We start from the raw sequence: 21,896 nt of genomic DNA on the forward strand, positions 1-21,896 counted from the left end.
AGAAAAAGCTATTTAATACATTTCAGTTTCAATACAATTATCAGGCACAACTAGATAGTATGTATCCAAACTATAGCTCATTTTTCAAGATAGCTGAAAGCAAGTTAGTCAAAAGTCAGTAAGAAAAAGAAACTGTTGAATCCATTTGTACATCGATTTAACAGAGAAGTATTTCATTCTTTGTGGGCTTTTTCCTCGGTGTCTTGGAATAATCCCTTTCTGTCTCCATCCTCACACTTAGACATTGTTCACAGACTTACTTATTTATGAAGTCTGAAGGTTAGTTCCTACCTGCTGAGAGTAATTAGCCCTGTTCTTTGTGTCCTATGCAATCCTGTCTGATTAAATGTACACATTTGTTTTATTTCTTTTCATGTCCCTTCTCTCTCTAATTCTGCTTTCCTGACTGTAAGTTGCTGTGATTTTTCTAAAAAGCCCTATTTTCCCTGCATCTTTCCTTTAGTATGCAAATTTCTATGAGCACACACACACACAAAATGTGCATGAGCCGTGTCAATCTCTGTACTATTATTGTTATTATTATTATTCTTTCACAGAGCATACAGTTTAGTATTTCCTTCTCTCTAAACTCCCTAAATATTGCATGACAGATGGGCTTTGTTTCGGAAACTCTGGATGCTCCAGTGGCGCTTAGTTAGAGCAGCAAGTTATGCATCTTGGAAAAAGCTTGAGTTGAGTACAGCTCGTCTTTCGCTTTTGGGTATAATTTCTATTAGGCCGTTTACTAATTCCCATTGAATTTATTCCATGTGTGACTTTTTCTCTCAACCCCCTCTCCGTTCCGTCGCTACTTTTGTCCTTTGGCCACGTTAAAAAGTTTCCAATTGACTCCTCCATTGTTACAATTTGTCATTGCTGCAAGCTCAATTTGTTTTACTCCACTCCTCAGCCCAGCAGAATCGGGCACCAGATGTCATTTTCAGCAGCCACATTCTTCTTCTGCTCGCCAGTTTGTGCCTGTTATCACAAGCGGGTAATTGCAAAACAATGTTATGTTGCACATTCCTGAACTGCTTCTCCCTCGCGCCACCTCTCCCCCCCCCCACCGCCAAATCTATATTTGGGAATTCACTTACTCGCCTGCTTTGAGGGACTACACAGTTGGATCACACACAGAGAAAACGGTACTTACTCCTAGAAGCCTTGCCATGCTCAGATTTATTTTATTTTTATTTTTTTACTTTTTCAGTGGGGAGGAGAGACAAGAGGCGCACGCAAAGCGAAACAACGAAGGAAACTTTGCACCCTCTCTCCCAAGTCTCGCAGCCCTTGATTCTCCCGCGCGACAATTAACTACTCCCCATTCATCCGCTTTCTACCAATCTGGGCCAACCCTGGTAGGTAGGGTGGCGTGAGGCGCTTCCCCATCCTACACGCCGTTTCGGCAGGCGACGTCTGGAAGCGGGAAAAAAGCGGGCTGACTTTGCTCGCGGCGCTGAAGTCCGGGCCGCCCTGGCCACGCTTACCCGGGATAAGCCTTTTTTACAACACAGTGGGTCTTTGCTGCCGCGTACACATGCCCAGGCGGTTTTCCTAGGCACACTCAGTAAGGAGCAAAGCCTCCCCCGATTTTAGTGGGATTGCCTTTCGACGGAAGCCTCCCCCCCCTCGCACAGCTCTAAGAGCAGCAGTTCTCAAGTCCCGTCTAAACTACAGGCAAAACAAGAGGGGAAAAACCCCTAAAAGGCAGCGTCCTCGCTTTCGCCTTGCAGTCCTGCATTTTCTGCCCTCGACAGTTTTTAATTGGAAATATACAGACACGCGTATGATCTTAGAAGGACCGGGGTTGCTAATGATACGTAGCAAAATACCAAAAAGAAAACAAAAAACGCCTTTGAAGGAAAAAAAAAAAACACCTCCCCTGACTCCGAAAGATGGATGCAATGTTGCAACCACGGAGAGAGCTGGATCCTTGGCGTGCTTACTCATAAATCAGTCCCACTGCGAGCACAGGGAACTTACTCCGAAGTACACGTGCCGATTGCAGCCTGCGTGTGAAAGTTGAGGGCTCAACAAAGTGCGCGCGCGCACGGACACACACATACACACACACACACGCTGACGCCAAGGGCTCCTTCGCCCTCCCCACTTTCACGCCCAATATTTTGTGCAAATACGCGAGCGAGGCAAAGGGCCATGGGGCGTGGGGGGAGGTGGTGGTTTGGTGTGTATGTGTGTGTTTTTTTTCTTTTCTTTTTGGCAGCCTGCGCTTCCTTCGGGTCACTCCTACAACAGAGAGATCGCCCGCTCCTTCTCTTTTTTTACATTGTCTACACCCGACCAGTCCCTTTGGCCTGCCTTCCTTCCTCGTTCACCCCCCCACCCCTGCTCTCTCCAAAAAGGATCATTGTTAGTTTCTCCACTTCCCCTCCTCCTGTTTATTTATGCACACGTCACAGGGGAGCCACCGCCCCCTCCTGCATCTCATTAAGTGCCTAGTGTGTTTCTTTTTCCCTGTCAATAATCCTGGATCCCAGACTTCTCCGTTCCTCCGGATTTCGATCCCCCTTTTTCTATCTGTCAATCAGCGCCGCCTTTGAACTGAAAAGCTCTCAGTCTAACTTCAACTCACTCAAATCCGAGCGGCACAGTCTCCCTATATCTGCGGCTTCTAACCCCCCCTTCTTCTTCTTCTTCTTTTTTTTTACAGCTGACTTGTTTGGTTTGTTAGCTGCATTTTTTTTATAATTCCCCCTCCCTCGTATTTTCCCTCCCTTCTTATATAATTTTTTTTATTATTAATTTTGTGCGTGTCTGCCCGCGTGTCTCTCTCTCCGTGTGCGCTTTACACGCTGATCTGATCTTCGGAAGAAAAGACAGAAAATCCAGAAGAAGGAAAAGAAGAAACCCAAAGTCACTGGTGCAAAAGGAAGGGAGCAGGGACGGTGCCCTCCCCTCCTCCTCCTCCTCCCTCTTTTCCCCTCCCCAGGAGGAAAGGAAAGGAGAAACAAAAACTTTCAACTTGGGCGCTCTCTTTTTTTTCCCCAAAATTTTTTGTAAACTCCCCCCTTTCCTTTTCTTTTCCTTTCCCCCCCTTTTAAACCCACCCCCTTTTCTTTTCTTTTTCTCCTTCCCCCTCTAAATCCCTTGCAAAATTGCTGCTGGTAGGGTAAGTCGGGAAGAAAATGCCGCAGCTCAATGGCGGTGGAGGGGACGATTTGGGGGCGAACGATGAATTGATCTCTTTTAAAGACGAAGGGGAGCAAGAAGAGAAGATCTCGGAGAATTCTTCGGCAGAGAGGGATTTAGCCGATGTCAAGTCGTCTCTAGTCAATGAATCAGAAACGAATCAAAACAGCTCCTCAGACTCCGAGGTAAGAAGACCCCCCCCTTCCCAAGAACACCTGCCTTGCTTCACCTTGGGGGTTCCCGGGGAGAAGAGATGGGGGGGCGGGAGGAAGGAGAAATGCAGTGGGTGATGGATGCTTGGGGTGCGGGGGAGAAGACCTGAATTTTCTCTTTGAATTGCAATTCTGGATTCTTCCATCGCGATCGGCGATTGCCCTGTTGCTACTGTGGCGGGCTCAGTTTATACTGTATCTTTTTCCATCGAGTTTTGCACAAACTTTTAACTTGTATTCTTCTTTCTCCTGTTTCTTTCTGCCCCCCCCCCTTCCCTCGCTTGTCTCCTCCGCCCACGCTTCTGCTCTTTTTGATTTTTCGCCTTTTCTTGACTTCCAAGGCGGAGAGGCGGCCTCCGCCTAGGTCCGAAAGTTTCAGAGATAAATCCAGAGAAAGTTTAGAGGAAGGTAAGTTTGCTGATCAGGGAATCGCTCCCTTCGAGTCACCCCCCCTTTCCCCTTTTTTGGTGGGTGGGGGTGTATATCGGGAATTCTCCTCTTCCTTTCCCACCCAGATCGACCCTGGGCAGACGCCAAGAAACTCAAGTTTTCGTTCGTTTTGCAAAAGCACTTTCTAACCGTGATTTTTTCCCCCTTCTTCTCCGCTTCTTTTATTTTCCCTGTTCCTCGTTTCCCCCGCCATGTTAGCTGCGAAAAGGCAAGATGGAGGGTTGTTTAAGGGCCCACCGTACCCTGGGTATCCCTTTATAATGATTCCAGACCTGACTGGCCCCTACCTCCCCAACGGATCCCTCTCGCCCACGGCAAGAACGGTAAGTTTCTTCCTCCCCTTTCCCCCGCCCTGGATTTTCTGCAGCGATCGGGGGGGGGGATGCCGCCGCCTTTCCCCTCCGCCACCTCCAAAGCCCCCCGATGGCTCCTGCGTGCGCCGCCGGCCCTCTTCCCCCTCCCTCCTTTCTCCCAACTCCCGTCTAGGGCACGGCCAGAAACTTTCCAAAACTTTTTATGCCTTCCGTAGAGTGCGGAAGCTTTGTTTACACTTCGCCATGTTTATTCCTTACTTTCAGTTTGGGATTCTCTGTGTGTGTGTGTGTGTGTGTACATGTGTAATATTCCCCGTGACTTAAAATCCAAGTAAATCCAATACTTTCTGCTCCCCCTCCAGCAGGCAGAAACAGACCCTCCGCTCCAATTTCCACAAAACTACTGTACTGTATGTGCTTTCTATAGAGCTCTGTTTTCTTCTGCCCTCTGGAGTGGCGACTTGGTTTCTTTCTCTCTCCCCTCCCCCTTTTCTTGTCCTCCCACTTAACCCTTTGCTTGCTGCTACTGCCTTCCTGAGTTACTAATTTACTGGAGTAGTTGCCATTGAGTGATTAATTGGCCTTAAATTGTATCTCTCTTGTCCTCCCCTCCCTTTAAAGGACTGTTGTTTCTTAAAATATATTAGGCACAGCGGGTTAATTGTAGGCGCCTGTAACTTTTTTGTTGTTGTTGTTTTTGCCTATATGTGGCTATTTATGTTGGCAGTCGTTTTTTTGAGAAATGTGTGGTATCTTTCCCCGGGAGCGGGAAAATTTTATTTGCATTCCTTTGCATGGCGACATAAAAAACAAAACACAAAGCCCCCTTTTTTTGTCCCTGGATAAGAACGTGGGTATGAGGGAGTCTTACAGAAAGATTGCAGATGTGAACCCCTCACAATCTTTAAATGCTCCATGCACACCCCTGGCCTACCTACCACAAGCTGCTTTTATTTTGCTAAGAAGGAAAGCTCTAAAGCAGAGTTTTCTTTATCTTTTTCGTTGTATTAGCAGACCTGAGTTTTAGGAAGGGCCAAAAGACTGTGTGGAAGGCAGATGAATTAATATTAAGAGGAAAAGCATTCTTTGGAAAAACAAACCAAACCAAAACTATTAAATAAAGACATAAGTCTTTATTGGAAAGGAATGTAGGTGTATATACCATGTGTATAACTTACTGACAAATAATAGGCGTACGTGGATGGCAGAAGGTGTGGCAGCATGAATGGAAGGAATAAGTTGTTGGAACCCTCAGACTGTGGATTTATTAAACTTTTGAGAGGTGTAAAGTATTGGTTTTTATTCTCTCAGTGGGTCATGGATCTGTGCCAACTTTGCTTCCTCTGCCCAGAAGTAATATATTCTTCATTAACTTTGTTTTATGAAACCACATTTTATTTTCCTTTTCTTTAATGCCATGAGTGTTTATTCCTTCAGGGAATACAGAATTTGTGTACAACTTCATATGTTCTTGAGTTTTCTGTTTAATCTTTGAAATTAATTTGTCCCCTTCCTCATCCTCTCCCCCCTTTTTCTTTTCCTCCTCTCCAAATTACTGTTTGCCTGCTCACCTCTTTTCTTTTATGGGGGTAATGTGAGACATCAGTTTGGAATAGTAATTCCACTGTTAAATAGCTTCGGAATTTGTGGTGTAACTAGCTCATGGGGTGTTTTAAGCGTTCCCATTCTTACAAGTGTTTTAAAATATCAGATCAGGTGTGCTTTTAGTTAAATTCCAAACTCAGATTACAAATTACAGAGAGGAAGGATGACAGAATCATGTTTACTTGTATATTTTTAAATGTTTTCAAGGAATGAGGTTAACCCAGCCAGCATATTTTATAATTTACTTTCATTTTGATGGGCATGGTTATAGTGAATGGATACTTTGATAACCACCATTTTAGCTTAATAGAAAGGAAAATTAACTGAATGTTGAAACTGGAAAGATAATTGGATGCATGTTAATTAGTTTAAAGTGGTTTTTTTAAAAATTAAGAGTAGAAATTATTTTGTGAATAGATAAAACTAACAAATATTTTTCTTTTAAAAAAGGAAGGAGAAAGGGATGCTGCATCTCATGCATTGATTTACATCTTTATCTAATAGCCCTTGCTAGTTATCACCGTTCTGGATCAAATACCTCACTTTATGAAAGCAGTGGCAAATATTTTATGGCTGTTTAAACAGGATTTGGATCAGGGCCTCAATAGTTAACGAATGATGAAAAATTATTCTTGTCCCATATTCCCAATCCTTTCTGTAATAATGCATTGAATTCAAGGCTTTGCATAAAATCTGTTTTTCATTGTTGGTATTACAGGTGACCTTATTCTTTGGCATCATATAGATTCAGTAGGAATTTTCCATATTCAGTAGGCAATTTTATCACTTGTGCGTCATCCAGCTGTACATTTCAGTCTTATTCTTCCATTTCAATGTATTTCTGAATGCAAGTTAAATCATGATTTTAAAGAAAATCTACTGTTCATTTATGACATATTGTAGAATAAGCTAATATTCGAGGAATTGATTCTGATATATCATTCAAGGGATATTGAAGAATTAGGGCGTGCTTTTTAAAATGCAAGATGTAAATAACTTTTTTGCATACATTTTTTTTTTGCTTGTGGGTAGAAATACCAGCAAGGTTTAGTCTAATATAATGTATCACTTGTTTTAATTTTAAACTTTTGCACAGTTATTTCCTTTCTATTTACAATCTGTTCATTTATTATCATATGAGGAAATTTATGTTTTTTAAAAATAATATACCGTTTACAAGGTGTGATTCTTAAATACATTAATTTCTGATCTGTTATTTATCCTAATAACACATTTTTTAAAAAAATGTAGCAAGTTCTGAAGACCCATTTGTTGTGCATTGCTATACAGTACATGTGTCCTCATAGGCAAGCCTCACTGAGGTGAATGGGATTTTCTCCAAAGTTAGTGTGTATACGATTAAGTTTGCAGTCCTAAACCCACATACCTAAGAGTAAATCTTAATGATATCAATGAGACTTATCTCTCAGTAGGCATGTATAGGATTGGCCCAATTAGGGATATCTGATCAGGATAAATAACACATTCCTACAGGGAAAATTAGTAGTTCTGTAGTTTATAAAACATGATAGTAATAATTTTATTTTAAAGTTACTATGTTTTTACTGAATGATGCTGGTTTTGCTTTTGAGAAATGATTGTTTCCTGGCTTTAAAAGGACCAGTATTCATTAAGAAGGGCTCTGGTAGAAAAGAAACAATGTATTCAAGAATAGACTTGCAAAGAGGTGGGAGAAATAGGATTAATGTGTTGGAATTTAATATTATAACAGTGAAGCAGTTAGATTTAATTTTGGTTATTTAACATTACAATTACTATTTCATGACTGTTGTTTCCTGTGCTTTGTATTTCCTATGTAGTTTGATTTATGTCTCAGAGTTTTGTTTTGCACTGCTAAATTATGAAATATTTTGTATTTTTGGTGGGATTTAAAATGGTTAGGATAGCAGTGGGGGGGACTTATGTGATACTGTGTATACTCATTAATAGAAATATTGAAAACAAAACCTTGAAAAATGTACGCACTCCCTGCTTTTATCTCCTGAATAAAACTGCATAATCTTCTGCCCAAGAATGTAGATGCCGAGAGTGTGAAGAGTTAATGGAATCCCCCCCCCTTTTCCTGCCTTGAATTGTTTTGACAACACTTTTCAAAAGTGTGACATTCTGAGCCCCTGCAATACAATGTAATATTACTGTAATTACACAGGTCATTACATTTTAAATAGAGAACAATGAAATGCTTATCATGCTGAAAAAAAGAACAGGTGTTCCTACCCTTCTTTGGTATTTATGCTAATTTGTTTTTCATCTCCTTTAGAAATATTTATGGCTCGGCATTGTTCAGATTTCTGCTTCCAGTGTGACAGTTTGATTCATTGCAAATCTTTAGGGTTGAAGGCTTACTTGATTTCTGAAATAAGGGTTATGCCGTTAAACTAGTTCAGTGTTCATAATGTGCATACAGTGTGTTTGTGCTTCATGGTTAGATAAATGGTACTCGTTACCTTCTCTGGCTTTAAAAAAATAATGGTGGAGTCTCCATACTTTCAAAATTGTATAAAAATAAGTTATTTTCAACAGATGATCTTCTAATACTAATCTTATTAAGCACATTTTATATCTTGCAGGGTTGGGTCATTGTTTCTGATTCAGATTCAACTCTTGAGGCATTACATAAATAAAAACTAGCTTTAGTTTTGTAAACTTAATCAAAAGCAATTATGCTTTACTAGTATGATTTAATTGTAAAGTGTATGTCTTGAGGAGTGAATGTCTTAGCAGCCTCCTCATTTGAAACGTGTGGAAAGCAAGGAAAGGATATAAGATGCTAGAAGTAAAGTTTCATGCTTTATTTTTTTTTCCTTGTGTGTCTTGAATTTTGCCTTTTATTGTAAAGTAATGTTCAGAATATAATATTTTTAAAAATAAAGCATTCAAACAATGTTTTTTGAAAAAGAGAACAGAAAAAGGACAGCTTCATGCTTCTTTTTCTGTTCTTTTGGATGGATGTGGATGTTTTCTGCACCATGACTAAAGCTGCATGGCCCCCATTTCCAGCTGTCTAGCAGTTATGTAAAAGTTGGATTATGGCTGTTAAATGTGAGACAACCTGGATTTACCAAATGCTTTCCTAAAACAAGGCATAGGTGATTGTTGCAGACAGCGGTGGGGAAGGGGAAAGCATTAGGGCAGTAGCTCATGATTCCTCTTGAAGGATACATATTGACATTTTTTAAAAAGAGAGATTCTCTTTGGGCCAAAGTGCATATAGCTGCCAACAAAAGAGCACTTAGAGATAAGAGACAGTGGATGGGTGTTTTTGGCTTTTTTATGTTCAAGGGTTGTAGGTGGAATTAATCTGTTCTTCCCACACCTTACCTGTTGTGGGAACTTTTTGTCTCTTGCTTCTACAGACTCAACTGCTTCAGACACAGCTGCTTTATTGTTTGCATAGTAAAAGAGTTTGTATTTTTCCAAGACACCCCCTCCCCCTTTTTTTGTGTTCCTGTGTTCTCTTTGTATTGAGCTATGGCAAATATGCAAGCCAAGTCTTGCCCATTGAGTCATAATTGGGCACGTTTGTGAAGGAAATGGTTAATTTTACAACCAAAGGCAAACTTGCACCTCAACAGGTCTGCTGAAAGAAATGTGCCACAGTCATTTGCTGGCAGGCACTGAGGGGTCATAAATCTACAGGGTTTATTTACAGCCTATAACACTTATGAATGTTAAGATATTTGACGCCACGCTGGCCTTATAATATCCAAGGTCCACAGACACTGGCAGTGGGTTAGGTTTCTTTCACTAATTATAAGCAATGAGAGATGGGAGAGGTGGGGGAAATTGGGGAAATAAACCCATGAAAAGCTTAGATTGTTTTTTGAGGGTAGGTGGGTTGGGTTTTAGTACTCCTACTCCTAAGTACAGGGCTGGCCTCTTCCTATGATTCAGAATTAACGCTTGTAATGCTGAGAGTCAAATGTGGATAGCCTTAAGCAAATCTTTAATACAACTTGCAATCTTTTATCAGCTTGCTCACAGTCTTGTTTAGGATATGCAGATATACAGGTATCTTGCAAAATATTTCCCAGGATACTTCCAAAGAAACCCGATATAACAATCAATTTATTTGATGTGCCTGGAAAAAATGTAGTGTAATAGATTAACACATGTGTTAAAGGTGTTATTCTTCATTTTGACAGAATATATGTTTATGGGGCCTTTTCCCCTTTAAAGGAAAAGGAAAAGGGCTGTGTGAGAAAGCTGTTTTGTGAGGAAAACATCTAAAGAGCAAACAAATAAGTCATTTTGTATTTCAAAAGTTTATTTTAATGCATGTACCCACCCTTCATTCCACATTAACAGAGAACTAAGTGGGAGGTTGAAGAGAACAAAACTTTAGGAGACAAGTCTCTTGGAAAGAATGTAAAAAAATCTGGAGGCCAGGGAAGAATAATTGGTTGTCTAAGGGAAAATGCTAATATCTATATTTTTATGAGACAGAAGTTGTTGAAGGACTAGCCTGGGATCTAGGGACCGGTTGGATTTTATGTGTCTGGAAGGCCTTGAGGCCAGAGGTGGAAGATTGCTTGGGGGTGGGTCCCCCCACTAGATCTCTCTGGACTGGACAAGCAAATTGCTTAAATGGTTTCAAATATAAGATTCCTTTTTCCTTGGTTTATACATTGATGTGTTTTTCAAAACCAATCTGAGATTGCAAGAGAATCTAGGAATATTACACACAATTTAGGATCCATTCCTCGAGTGGGGTATGTGGTCACATCCAAATTGCAAGTCTGGGGAGGTTTTGCTTTATTTTGTTTTGATCTTCAGTTTGAGGTCTCTGATTCTTTTTTTAAAAATTAAAACTTCCTCCCCCTCCCCCAAAACGTACCTTTCCATTAGTAAAAGTTCAAGAAGTCTATGGCAGTGTTTTATGAATTTTCCTAACCAGTTGAGTTCTGTAACTTATTAGCCTCTGGGGGATAAAGCTGAATCCCTTAACACCACATTATAGAGGTGATGTGGTAGGACCTTTTAGCAGGTTATCAACAGTGGTGTTTGTCTGTTCTCCAAGAGAATTTATTCATTTCAAATTCCACACTTTAATTTCAGGTTGGCACTTGGTCTTTTTCTTTATGTTCTTTTTTTGTTTAAGAGCTACAGGATGTTGATCCTCATTGTCCTTGAAGCAGCACACAATGAGGAGGCAGCCATGAATGAGTTAAGTTGCAAGCTTAAAGTTCTGAGTGGTAAAAAGAAATTTGGGAGCCTGGCTGGCATTAATAGGGCACAGCACATTTTACAGAGCTTAATTAGTACGAACTGTAATTGTTCATGGCCTGCCAGGAGGAGTGATATGCAGGAAAACTGGAGTCGTTCTTTTGCAGTCTTCAGTTTTAAAACGATAAATCACTTGCATATTTGTGCAGTGATTCAAATGGAGCTGAGACCTCTCCATCTCAACATGTGGTAAATTGTAAAGTCAATGAATTGCAGATGTAGGCTAGAGTCAGAATTTGTGTGTGTGTGTGTGTGTGTGTGTGTGTGTGTGTGTGTGTGTGTGTAATGCAGGATGAATGGGAAACGGGGACAATATAAATATTTACTAAGAAGATAACCAGATTTTAACATGCTTGGCCAATTATGAAGCACCACATATACGAGTAATTTTGTTTTAGCTATTTATTTTAGCTTTGAATAAATTAAGTCAAGGGCAGGACATTAGCCCTGATAGAATATTGTTAATCCTTGACAAACACTGCCTCTCTTACATTAAAACAAACATAATCTGATTATTAGTAATCAGTTAACTACTATTACTTGCACCTAAGAATATTAATATAGAAGAAAATACTTAAAATGTTTTTCCAGTGAAACATTCAATGAGGGATATAGGGGGGTTGTGTCTGTCTTAGAGAAAATACTACAAGTTGTATAAGAGATCTGTTTCTACATTCCTTTCACACCCAGAAGTCTCATCAACTTCGCCGAGACTTCCTGCTTCAATAAGGGAAGCATAAAGACCATGCCGTTCATTTTTAGCATGTTCAAAATGCTGAATGACCCCATTGTTTGCATCTCAGTTACCCATAGCTACTTGTTAGCTTGATTTAGGCCCCATTTACACAGCCAAGTAGCCTGAGCACTGTTTCCCATCCCCCACCCTTCATGGTTACATATCCAGATAATTTAAATACTGTATATAGTGTAGAAATATCACTGGTTGGCCTTAAATACTCGCCCTAATCATGAGTAGAGACATTTTTGTTCTCTCTTAATAGAATTTATACCAAATATTGTGCTCTTTTCATACGCCCGTGGTCTTTCAGTATCCTTAGATCTTGGAGTTACTTAGCAGCTTTGAACATATAAATGTATACTCTGCAAACAAAAGATAGTAACAGTGCAGTGATCAATTGTCTTTGTAGTTTGTTGAGGTTAGCAGTATTGGTTTAATCCAAATGTGATCTTGATATTCTGTTCCTTTCAGACTTTGCACATAGTCTTCATGTTTTGTTATTACTGTGGCTCCGACGTTGCATTTATGTATTCTACTTTTATCCCATTCTTCCTGTAAAATATACCTAGGTAAACAGGGATTCATTCTCTGCACACTTACTGCTACAGTGCTTGGACTCTTTTTAGAGGTTTTATTCAGATTTAACTGTGATTAGTGAAAATCTGGTTTGCTCCAAACTATGGCTTATAAACCTGTTCCATATGTGTCTTTAAATTCTAGTTTGGCAGTGATTCTGTTTTACATTAACCTGGAGTGAGTCTGTTTTGGATGTTATGGCAAACCATGGTTATAGCAAAGAGAGGGTTCTGTGTAGTGTTTGTGTGTTGGAAGAGGAAATTTGCACGAAACCAGGACATATTGTTTATACCTAATTAATATATAGAGTGGTCGCCATGACCAGATAGGCGGGATATAAATAGAATGAATGAATGAATGAATGAATTAATAAATAAATATATTCAAAATCAGGAAATGTGATTTGAACCACTGCTGTTAACAAAGGTAATCTGTACAATGAGCCCCAATAATTTTTCAGTTGTTCTGATTGTTATATGTATAATCAGAAGTGGGCTGGACCCAGACTTTATCTTGCCTTGAATATCTATTAAAATGAAGTTTTCCACAAACAGCTGGCACCACTGATTTTAGCAGGGCTACTGTAACCATGGAATTCTCAGCACAGTGTAGTTGCAAGAATTATAGACTAGGACATCTACGATCAAATCTTTGCCAAGCCATGGAAACTCACTGGGGGTGTGGAATTGATAAAACAATTCCTTAAATATTTTACTTACTGTACTTGAAAACTCTATTATGGTCGCTATAAGTTGGTTCCAACTTGTCCAAACATAACAACAATAAACTTTAACCATAGCAAAACCTGGCTCCAATTTAATTTTTTTGGTTATCTGAATTCCCACCCACTCCTGGCAGTTGTTTATATAGATAAGACTACCTGATTTTTTCCTTGATCTAAAATTATACAGTTGTTTTGTCTGATGGAACTCAATTTCCATAGTTGAGCTCCATATTTCATGCCCAATGCTTTAAATCAGTGGTTCCCAACCTTGGGTAACCCAGGTGTTGTTGGATTGCATTTCCAAGAAGCCTTCACCACCAGCTGTGCTGGTCAAGGTTTCTGGAGTTGTAGTCCAAGAACATTGGGATTACCAAAGGTTGGGAACTACTGTCTTAAATGACTCGCAATTCCCTGACTAGCAAGCCTGTGTCTCTGCATTGTAATATAAGACTGATGGAGTCCTATGACTGAATACTCCTTTTTACCAAAAATTAAAAAAAACACTATCCTCTGCATATAGAATTAGCATTTCAGGAAGAAGCAGCCCTTTCTGCTGACACCTAAGCCCTAGTCAGGCATCATGTAAGCATCTGTTCTCTACATGCAGTGAAGGGAATATGCTAGCTCTGCATGCTCTGTTGGTGTTTTCAACACATAAAGGAGGAGTCTGAGGAGTCGGATGTGTTTATTTCTGGATAGACTGTCCATGTGAGCCAGAATATGGGAAAATGGGGGTTCTAGTTCATGTGAGGAGCCTGCATGGTATGATAGACACTGACAGGAGAATTTCCCAAGCTACAATTCAGCTTGTCACATTTGAATGTTGAAAGCAACAGTAGGAGTGGGTGGGGCTAGTATGCTTTCTTGGTCACAAGTCCCTCCAGTTTCTCATGGATTGCTTATATTGGCCTCTAGTCTTTCCCAAGTACAGGCTTTGCCACCTCTGTAGAAATATGAATTGGCCTAGTGATTCAGTTTATACAGTATCACAAGTGGGGTGAAGAAGCATCCAAGGTGCATTGTGCATGCAGTCATTACAGCCATTGAACAGGTTCAACCATCCCAAATTCAATCTTTTGAATTCATATGGTAAATATTAGGCTCATGGTCCAGGCTTTATATCCTTCTTTCTCATACACAGGCCCCTTTGTCTATTTTCTGTTTCTTTCTAATCCTAATTTGCTGTGATGCTCAATTCAGGCAGTTGTGGTTTTGAATAACTTGTCTTCCCAGTCAGTTTCAGGCATGATTTATAAAGACACAATGACTTTGTGACATCTTCCAAGGCCTTTGGCTGAAACAATGAAACTAAGTGATACTCAGTTTCCTGCCTGTTATTTAAAATAGCTACTGATTCTTAGGAAATTCCATGTTCCACATTTTCAACTGGAGAGCACACTACTTGCAGAATCAAGTCTGTTTACTTCTGCTCTCCAAGTTAATAGTGCCTGTTCTGAAATGATGAAATGTTAATGTTCAAGCTTTTAGACAGAACTACAGCAGAATATTAGACAATGGTGGGACAGCTATGTTTTGCTGGGAAGAAAATTATTTTTCCAGTATTGTTTAGCTGTTTTCATAGAGGAGTGTTAAGACAGAAGAGAATATGTGGTAGTTTTATAGCTACCTGAGATATTTTTTAGTGGTGGTAATGTTTAAAACATTCAGTACTCTTATGATGATGATGATGATGATGATGATGATGATGATGTAACATTTTGCTTTCTGGAGCAAGTACCTCATTTGGCATAGTCAGAGAAAAAGAGTAATTGTGGAAGTTTTGGATTATGAAACAGTAGAAATCAGATTTGTCTATGTTAACCAAAATATATTAGTTTGAAACTGTATATCATTGCCAGCAATGAAAGTTGGATAGCATGTTTAGCCAGGTCCCATTTCCAGATAAAAATTATAAGTACTTGGGAATTTAAGCCTGTTTTAAATAATTAAATGGGCCATACTGGCTAAATGGTATGAAATTGAAAGGTAAGCTAGGAAATGGACTTGTTCACGAAAGTTCACATTAAAATATACCAGTCTTTAAGGTGCCACAATGTTTTTATCTTCTTTATGTTTTGTTTTTGCCTGATAGGGTAGACTAAACTTATTTATCCTTTAGAACAGGGGTCTCCAAACTTTTCAATATGAGGGACACATCATATATTTTATATATTTTTGAGGGCTAAAGGGGGGGAGGTTTATATTGAATGACTGAAAGATGGGGTGTGGGATCACTTCTGTAAGGCTTTGCTCATCTTCCTATGCCTGCTCGGGCATAGGAAGAGGAGGGAAGGGGGGGACTCAAGACAGTGGGGGTGGGGAATCGCTTGAGTTCCCCTTCCCTCCTCTTCCTATGCCTGGACTGGACCAGATAAAAAGGCAAGGCAGGCTGGATGTGTCCTGTGGGCCACAGTTCGGAGACTCTTGCTTTAGAACATGGGTAAAGTTAAAATCAGATTTGCATCTCTGAATGTTATTAGATTAGCATTTGTGTTTTTACGTCTTCTCCTGTTGTGTTTGCAAATGATCAGATGTTATTAAAGCTTATGGGCTTGGTGCATGGTTTGGCATTACAGCCATTGTGTTTGTGGGCCATCTTCTCCTTCCTCCACTCCTGTTGTACTCATAGCCTCATCCATACATCATATGTGTACAGAAGTCTCCTTGTATAGAAGGAGAGGTGGGACTGTACTGCCAGACTTCCCTTGATATGTATCTACTGAGCCTGGGCATCTTAAAAAAAATACATATGTAATACATAAATAGGTACCTTTAGCAGCTTGTTGACTGAATGTATTAGGGGGACCATAGCAAACATTTCAGGCGAGATCCCTGTTTTGTTCTGTGCATGAGCTTACATTTTTAGGCTTTGATCTAGAACCCTGAATGATACAGTTCTAAATTATGTCAGTCTTACCTGTATATTGCTCAACATATGCAGACTTCCCTTGCTGACCCTTCCCACGTTTATAAATGAAGAGGGCTACTTTCCATGTGCTTTCCAAGTACAGTTTGTTTAGACTGAAGCCCACTAGTGATTTTGACTTACATTCCAATGGGATTGAATGGCTATTGCTTGAAAACACTATATTTTACATAACCCTAGTTTGTGTGGCAATTTCAAATAATAATTTGCTTGTGAAGCTAATGAACAATGATGGCAAAAAGATGCAGGATCAGAAGAATTGTTCTTGTAGCGTTGTGTTGTGGTTTGGCATTATGTAGCTTATTCGGTCTATCTTGGTACTTCACAATGCAGCCCCATACATGTCTCAAAAAAAGCACTGAGATTTACTCCCTATTATGTCTACAGGAGTGCAATTATAAATGATTTAAATAGTCCTAAATTAGGATGTTTCAGCCAAAGGAGTGTTGATGATTGAATTAAAACAAGTGCTACTTCTACGACAGAGGGCAGGTCTATGAGGAAAGTACCATTCAGAGATGACTGCATTGATACATTGTTGCTGAATGTGTGTGTGCATGTACATTTGTGCATGTACACATGCACATACCTGTTTAAAAATGTTTTCCCCATAATCTTTTCTAAGAAAGTACTGTATTTACATTTATATACTTAAGTTTCCTTTTAATTCCTTTTAATTATGAAGCCCTGTTCGTGTCTTTACTTTGATAGAAATATAACTGAGTGCAAGTGCATCATTTCAAAACCGGCAAGTGTGCCAAGGAGCTATTGGATGAATTGTATCTGGGGGAACTCATCTATGATACAGCTCCCCCCTTGCAGGAATCAGAAAGCAACTACATAAAGAAACAGACCTCTCCCACTGAGAATATTTGCTTGCAGCTCTGCATCATTTATAAATCATCCAATAGCACATATAGCATCAGTGTGTGTGGGTGTACACATACATAATGAAACCTATTTTTGCATTCCAGTTCAAATTTGCTCTCTTCTTTAAATTCTTCTGGTGTCCAATTTCAGCAATCTAACATATTTCAGTAATCCTTGAACAAATAAGGGAAGTGAAATTCACGACACATCTGCCATCTTAATAATATTTGTATAAATATAGTTAATCAGTGTCAAGTGACAATATGAAATTCTGGTGGTTACCATGTGTTCCAATTGAGAAGGGGCTCTGTGGGGTTTGTGGAAAGAAAGGGCTGGGCAAGTTTTCATTAAGCTCTAGATTTAGCAATTGGAAAAGGAGAGAATAAAGAGGGACAAGTTGTTAATGTAGCATTCTTTGCTCCAAAGAGAAACCTCTTTTAGACAAGAGTGGTTCTCAGGCCAAGAATTTAAAACTTGCAGAGAAACCCTGTCCAGAACACACAAGTTGTTTGAACGGGGTGCCTGATTGTCACAGTAATTCAAGCAGTCCTGCCTAACTGAGTGGCAGCTTTTATAAAGGACCAAAGACAAAGAGCTCAGATTCACTTCTCTCTCTCTCTCCCCTCCCTCAACAGGTCTCGCTTCCCCCCTCCCTACCATTCACTCCTGATCAACTGTTTAGTGGGTGTGTACAAGTGAAGGGGAGATGGGGTGAAAGAGGCCAGTCCTGTTTTTAGCTGCTCCCTCATCATTAACCTTCTAAGTTTTTGTGTATTAAAATAGTGTAAAATGCTGGCACTCAGGACAGCTGGCTGCAGCTTGCATTTTTAAATCAATCTTGGAAAAGTGTAATTTCTTCCTTTTTAATGTGGTTGTGGAAAGAAATCTCTTTGAGGGGATTAGAGGTTGCATGCAGAAATTTTATTTTCATGAGAAAAGTCTTCAGGATGATGCTTTAGGTTATGCTAAGGCTTGCTACCTACTAGATTTTGTTTGGTGATGCCAGATTGCCTCAAAAGAGATGTATTTATGCAGAATAATAAATGTATTTGTATTGTTTTGTAGCATGCTTTTGTAACGGGGTTCCTGTGTTTGAGAAAAGCTTTCAAACTTTTCCTAGCTAGTATTTGGCACACATACTTCATCTGTGTATTTCATCTGTGTATTTCTTCCTGCTGTACACCTGCCAGAAACATGGAATGCCTGCCATGGGGGGGGGTGGAATCAGGGGGAACCCTAATTTAAATCTAGTGTAAAAGTGTTGTTCTTTTTTTACCTACTGCCAGTATTTCTTCCCTGCCAGCGATTTATTTCAAATTCTGCAGTTTATAGTGGACCCTGAGAGAACATAAGCAAGGACATTTGCTAGAGAAAAGTTTTCTATCCTCTTGTCTCCCTGTAGACATACTCCTCAGTCTTTCCAGAAAATTCGGAGCGGGGGGGGGGCTTACTGAACAAGGTGAGATAAGGTATAGCAGCTGTTGGGGTTGGGTAATTGACTCAATGGGACTTTGACCTTAAGTTTCCTGTTGCCTGGTCTTCTATAGCAGCTGCTCCATTTCACATTTCTTGTGTGAGAGCGAAACCCAGTTGGGAAGAAGTTGCCAACTGTAGTCAAAACGCAACATTTGTATAAAAATTCACTCCTCAGAATAAACAGGATTAAATCAATCAACAAAACTTGGGAAATGGAGGAGCAATAAAACAATTATTTTAGGCCTGTCTTTATTTCGGAGAAACAGAAAGCAGGTGGATAAAAATCAATGGTTTTTTTTATACAAAAATCAAATTTATGTAAATCACAATTTTTAAAAATTTAAATCATTGCTTAGATGCAACTCGTTTAAATCAGATCCACCCTGACATAAAGTAAGAAATAATTGTCCAATATCAAATTGTTAAATTCTGTTTTGTGCAAAATTTATTGTTGAAAGGCACTGATATAAATTCAGAAAATTTCAGGGCAGCAGTCTCTGTTTTATAAAATCAGTCTTTGTGCCCAGCCTGTATCAACACCTATAGTATTCATCATTGTCCTAAATCTTTTATCTGTATTTGTATCAATGTCAATATCCAATATACCAGTAGGCTGGTGTTAGCAGGGGAGAAAGCCAACTTGATTCTACAGTCCCATGTTATAAGTAAATGTCTATAAGTAAATTGAATACTATGAGAAAGAGTCAAGTGCTGTACAGTGGGGTCTTGACTTGAGAACTTAATCCGTACTGGAAGGCGGTTCTCAGGTCAAAAAGTCTGTAAGTCAAGTCTCCATTGACCTACAGTGCATTGAAAACCGATTAATCCCGTAACAGGCCATTTTTGTTCCATTTTGTTTGTTTTTTTTCTGGTCTGTAAGTCAAATCTCAGTCTGCAAGTCAAACCTAAATTTTGCGGCCAGAGAAGTCTGTAACTCAAAAAGTCTGTAAGTCAAGCCGTCTGTAAGTCAAGGGTCCACTGTATCTGAAGACCCTTGGACTAAAAGATGCTTTCTAAGCATGACACTGAGTGTCCTAGCTTCCAGTGCTGAGGATTTTCTAGAGATCCTTCGTTTTTTTGTGGCCAAAAGTTTTAAAAAATTATTAATCTCTATTTGCATTCAGAGATGGACAGATCATTCTCCAAAGGCCCTGTAGTATAAAACATGCTGTCCACATATATACACAGCTGTACGTAGGGACACTATAAGAGACACAATGAGTTATTATGAGAGCTTAGATGCAACTTGTTATGAATAATGAGTTACTAGAAATTAATTATTTTTCCTAACAGTGAAGATTCAGTGGACATGGCATTATAGTTCAGTAGTTTGCTGTTCCCTTTTTCTGGGCAGGCCTGGCTTCAGAGTCAGAGGGCAAGAGTTCAATTCCCAACGGTGCCTCTGGGGAGAAGAGACAGTCTGTGCAGCCTTGGGTAAACTGTTCAGTCCCGGCCTGCCCCCAGAAGAAGGGAATAGCAACCTACTTCCCAGTGGCTAGAAAATGTTGAGAAGGGTTGTCATAGGTTGCAGTTAACTAGACAGCACATTTTTAAAAAGAGAGGGCTAACATTACCCCTTTTGTGGTATAACTGTAACTTTTAGTTATGTTTCAGTTTCATTGTGTAGCCTCACTAAATAGCAGTGGAAGCATGTCACATACTTAAAATTCTGTGCCTGTGCTCTGTTGTGAGTGACAGTGAGGTGGACAGAATAATAGCACATCTTGTAGTTTTTTAGGCTACTAGCATATAATATTTAGGTTTATTTAAAGTAACAAAGAATAACTGGCGTTCAACACTATTGACCATGGGGTCCTTCTGGATAGATTGGCTGGGATGGGAATGGGAGACACTGTTTTACGGTGGTTCCGCTCCTACCTGGCTGATCGGGTCCAGAAGGTGGTGCTGGGGGACAGTAGCTCCGATCCATGGCGGTTGCGTCATGGGGTTCTGTACTGTCCCCAATGCTATTCAATATCTACATGAAACTGCTGGGGGAGGTCATTAGGAGGTTTGGGCTGAGGAGTCAGCAATATGCTGATGACACTCAGCTCTACCTCTTGTTTTCCACCTGTCCAGGTGAGGCGGTTTCTGTGCTGAACTCGTGTCTGGACCTGATCATGGACTGGATAAGGGTTAATAAATTGAAACTCAATCCAGACCAGATGGAAGTGCTGTTAGTGTGTGCTTCACTGGACAAGCTGGAGGGCCATTTCCCTGCCCTGAATGGGGTTTCACTCCCCCTAACAGACAGGGTCCACAGCCTGGGGGTGCTCCTGGACCCCAGTCTAACTGTGGAAGCCCAGGTGGACTCGGTGGCCAGGGGCGCCTTCCTTCAGCTGCGGAAATTGTACCAGCTACGGCCCTACCTGGACAAGCAGAGTCTCATGACAGTTACACACGCACTGGTAACATCTCATATATTTATTTATTTTATTTATATCCCGCCTATCTAGTCTGTTAAGAGCACTCTAGGCGGCTTACAACAGAATATAACAATATACATAGTTAAAAGCAATTCTATATAAAAAAAGGGAAATTTTTAGACAAGGTGTGAGAAACACTAGGAAGAGGGAAGAGAGGGGAACTCAGAAGTTAGTGATTGGCTGAGGGGAAGGCCTGCCGAAACATCAATGTTTTCAGTTGGTTTTTAAAAATACCCAGCGAGGGAGCCGCGCGAATATCAGGGGGTAAGTTATTCCAGAGGCGATATAGATTATTACAATGCGCTCTACATGGGGCTGCCTTTGAAGACGCTCCGGCGACTGCAACTGGTCCAGAATTGAGCTGTGCGGCTGGTGAGTGGTGTGCCGCTAGGGGACATATCAAGCCAATTCTGATTAAATTACATTGGCTACCAGTTGCTGCCCGGGCCCAATTCAAAGTGCTTGTTTTGACATATAAAGCCCTAAATGGCTTGGGCCCTGGATACCTGAAGGACCGCCGCCTTCCATATGAGCCTACTCGGCAGTTAAGATCTAGCCAGGGGGCCCTTTTGAAAGAGCCGTCCCTCGAGGCAGGAGGGGTGGCTTGTAGACAAAGGGCCTTTTCGGCAGCTGCCCCCAGACTATGGAACGCCATCCCAATTGAGATTCGTCTGGCGCCGACTCTAATGACATTTCAGCCCCAGGTCAAAACCTTCTGGTTCCAGAAGGCTTTTAATTGAAATAGTATCAACTGTGGCTCCTGATGGCAATTTTTAGAGTATCTATTTTAATTGTATTTTAATTATTTTATCTTTTTATTTTATTTTAATTGTATTGTAATTGTTGTAAGCCGCCCAGAGACCTTTGGGTGGAGTAGGCGGCATATAAGTTAAATAAATAAGTTATTATTAGAGATCTTCAGCCAGGGCTGGAAATGATCCAGCCTAAAACTTGTGAGAACTGCTGTCAGTCAGGAGGAACAATATTAGAATAGAAGGACCAGCGTGCAGAATCAGTAGAAGACAAGTTAGTTGTGTGCCAACAAGTTGTAACCAACGTACAGTGTAGCCCTAATAGGGCTTTCAAACGAATTTAAATGTTAAAGAGTGGTTTTATTGGTTTCACTCAATGTGGATAAAAATTAATGATATTTTAAAAAAAACAAATTGATTTAAATCATG

At 40.2% G+C, this 21,896-nt stretch overlaps 1 protein-coding gene and 1 long non-coding RNA gene across 47 annotated transcripts in view; one reads left to right on the forward strand and one right to left on the reverse strand.

Annotated features, from left to right (window-relative positions):
* Positions 1–2,178: 2,178 nt before the first annotated feature.
* TCF7L2 (transcription factor 7 like 2) overlaps positions 2,179–21,896 on the forward strand; it is a 228,131-nt gene continuing 208,413 nt past the window's right edge. For 44 of the 46 annotated variants that reach the window (XR_013543150.1, XR_013543152.1, XR_013543154.1 and 41 more), the window contains exons 1-3: positions 2,460–3,335; positions 3,704–3,770; positions 4,011–4,135. Coding sequence is in view for 41 of the 46 variants with exons in the window: in XM_020779885.3 (XP_020635544.1) it covers positions 3,147–3,335; positions 3,704–3,770; positions 4,011–4,135 (381 nt within the window). In the remaining 5 variants the exon portion in view is untranslated. Of the gene's footprint in view, positions 3,336–3,703; positions 3,771–4,010; positions 4,136–21,896 lie in introns of all 46 variants that reach the window. The other 2 variants (XM_078389547.1, XM_020779888.3) reach the window with 2 other exon arrangements.
* LOC144587910 (uncharacterized) lies at positions 14,365–16,555 on the reverse strand. The gene is made up of 2 exons (XR_013543155.1): positions 15,375–16,555; positions 14,365–15,282 (listed from the first exon to the last, which is right to left on the reverse strand). It is a non-coding gene; the product is annotated as an uncharacterized LOC144587910 (long non-coding RNA).

The sequence above is a fragment of the Pogona vitticeps genome, chromosome 3, assembly GCF_051106095.1.
Source record: "Pogona vitticeps strain Pit_001003342236 chromosome 3, PviZW2.1, whole genome shotgun sequence".
NCBI classification, from domain to species: domain Eukaryota; kingdom Metazoa; phylum Chordata; class Lepidosauria; order Squamata; family Agamidae; genus Pogona; species Pogona vitticeps.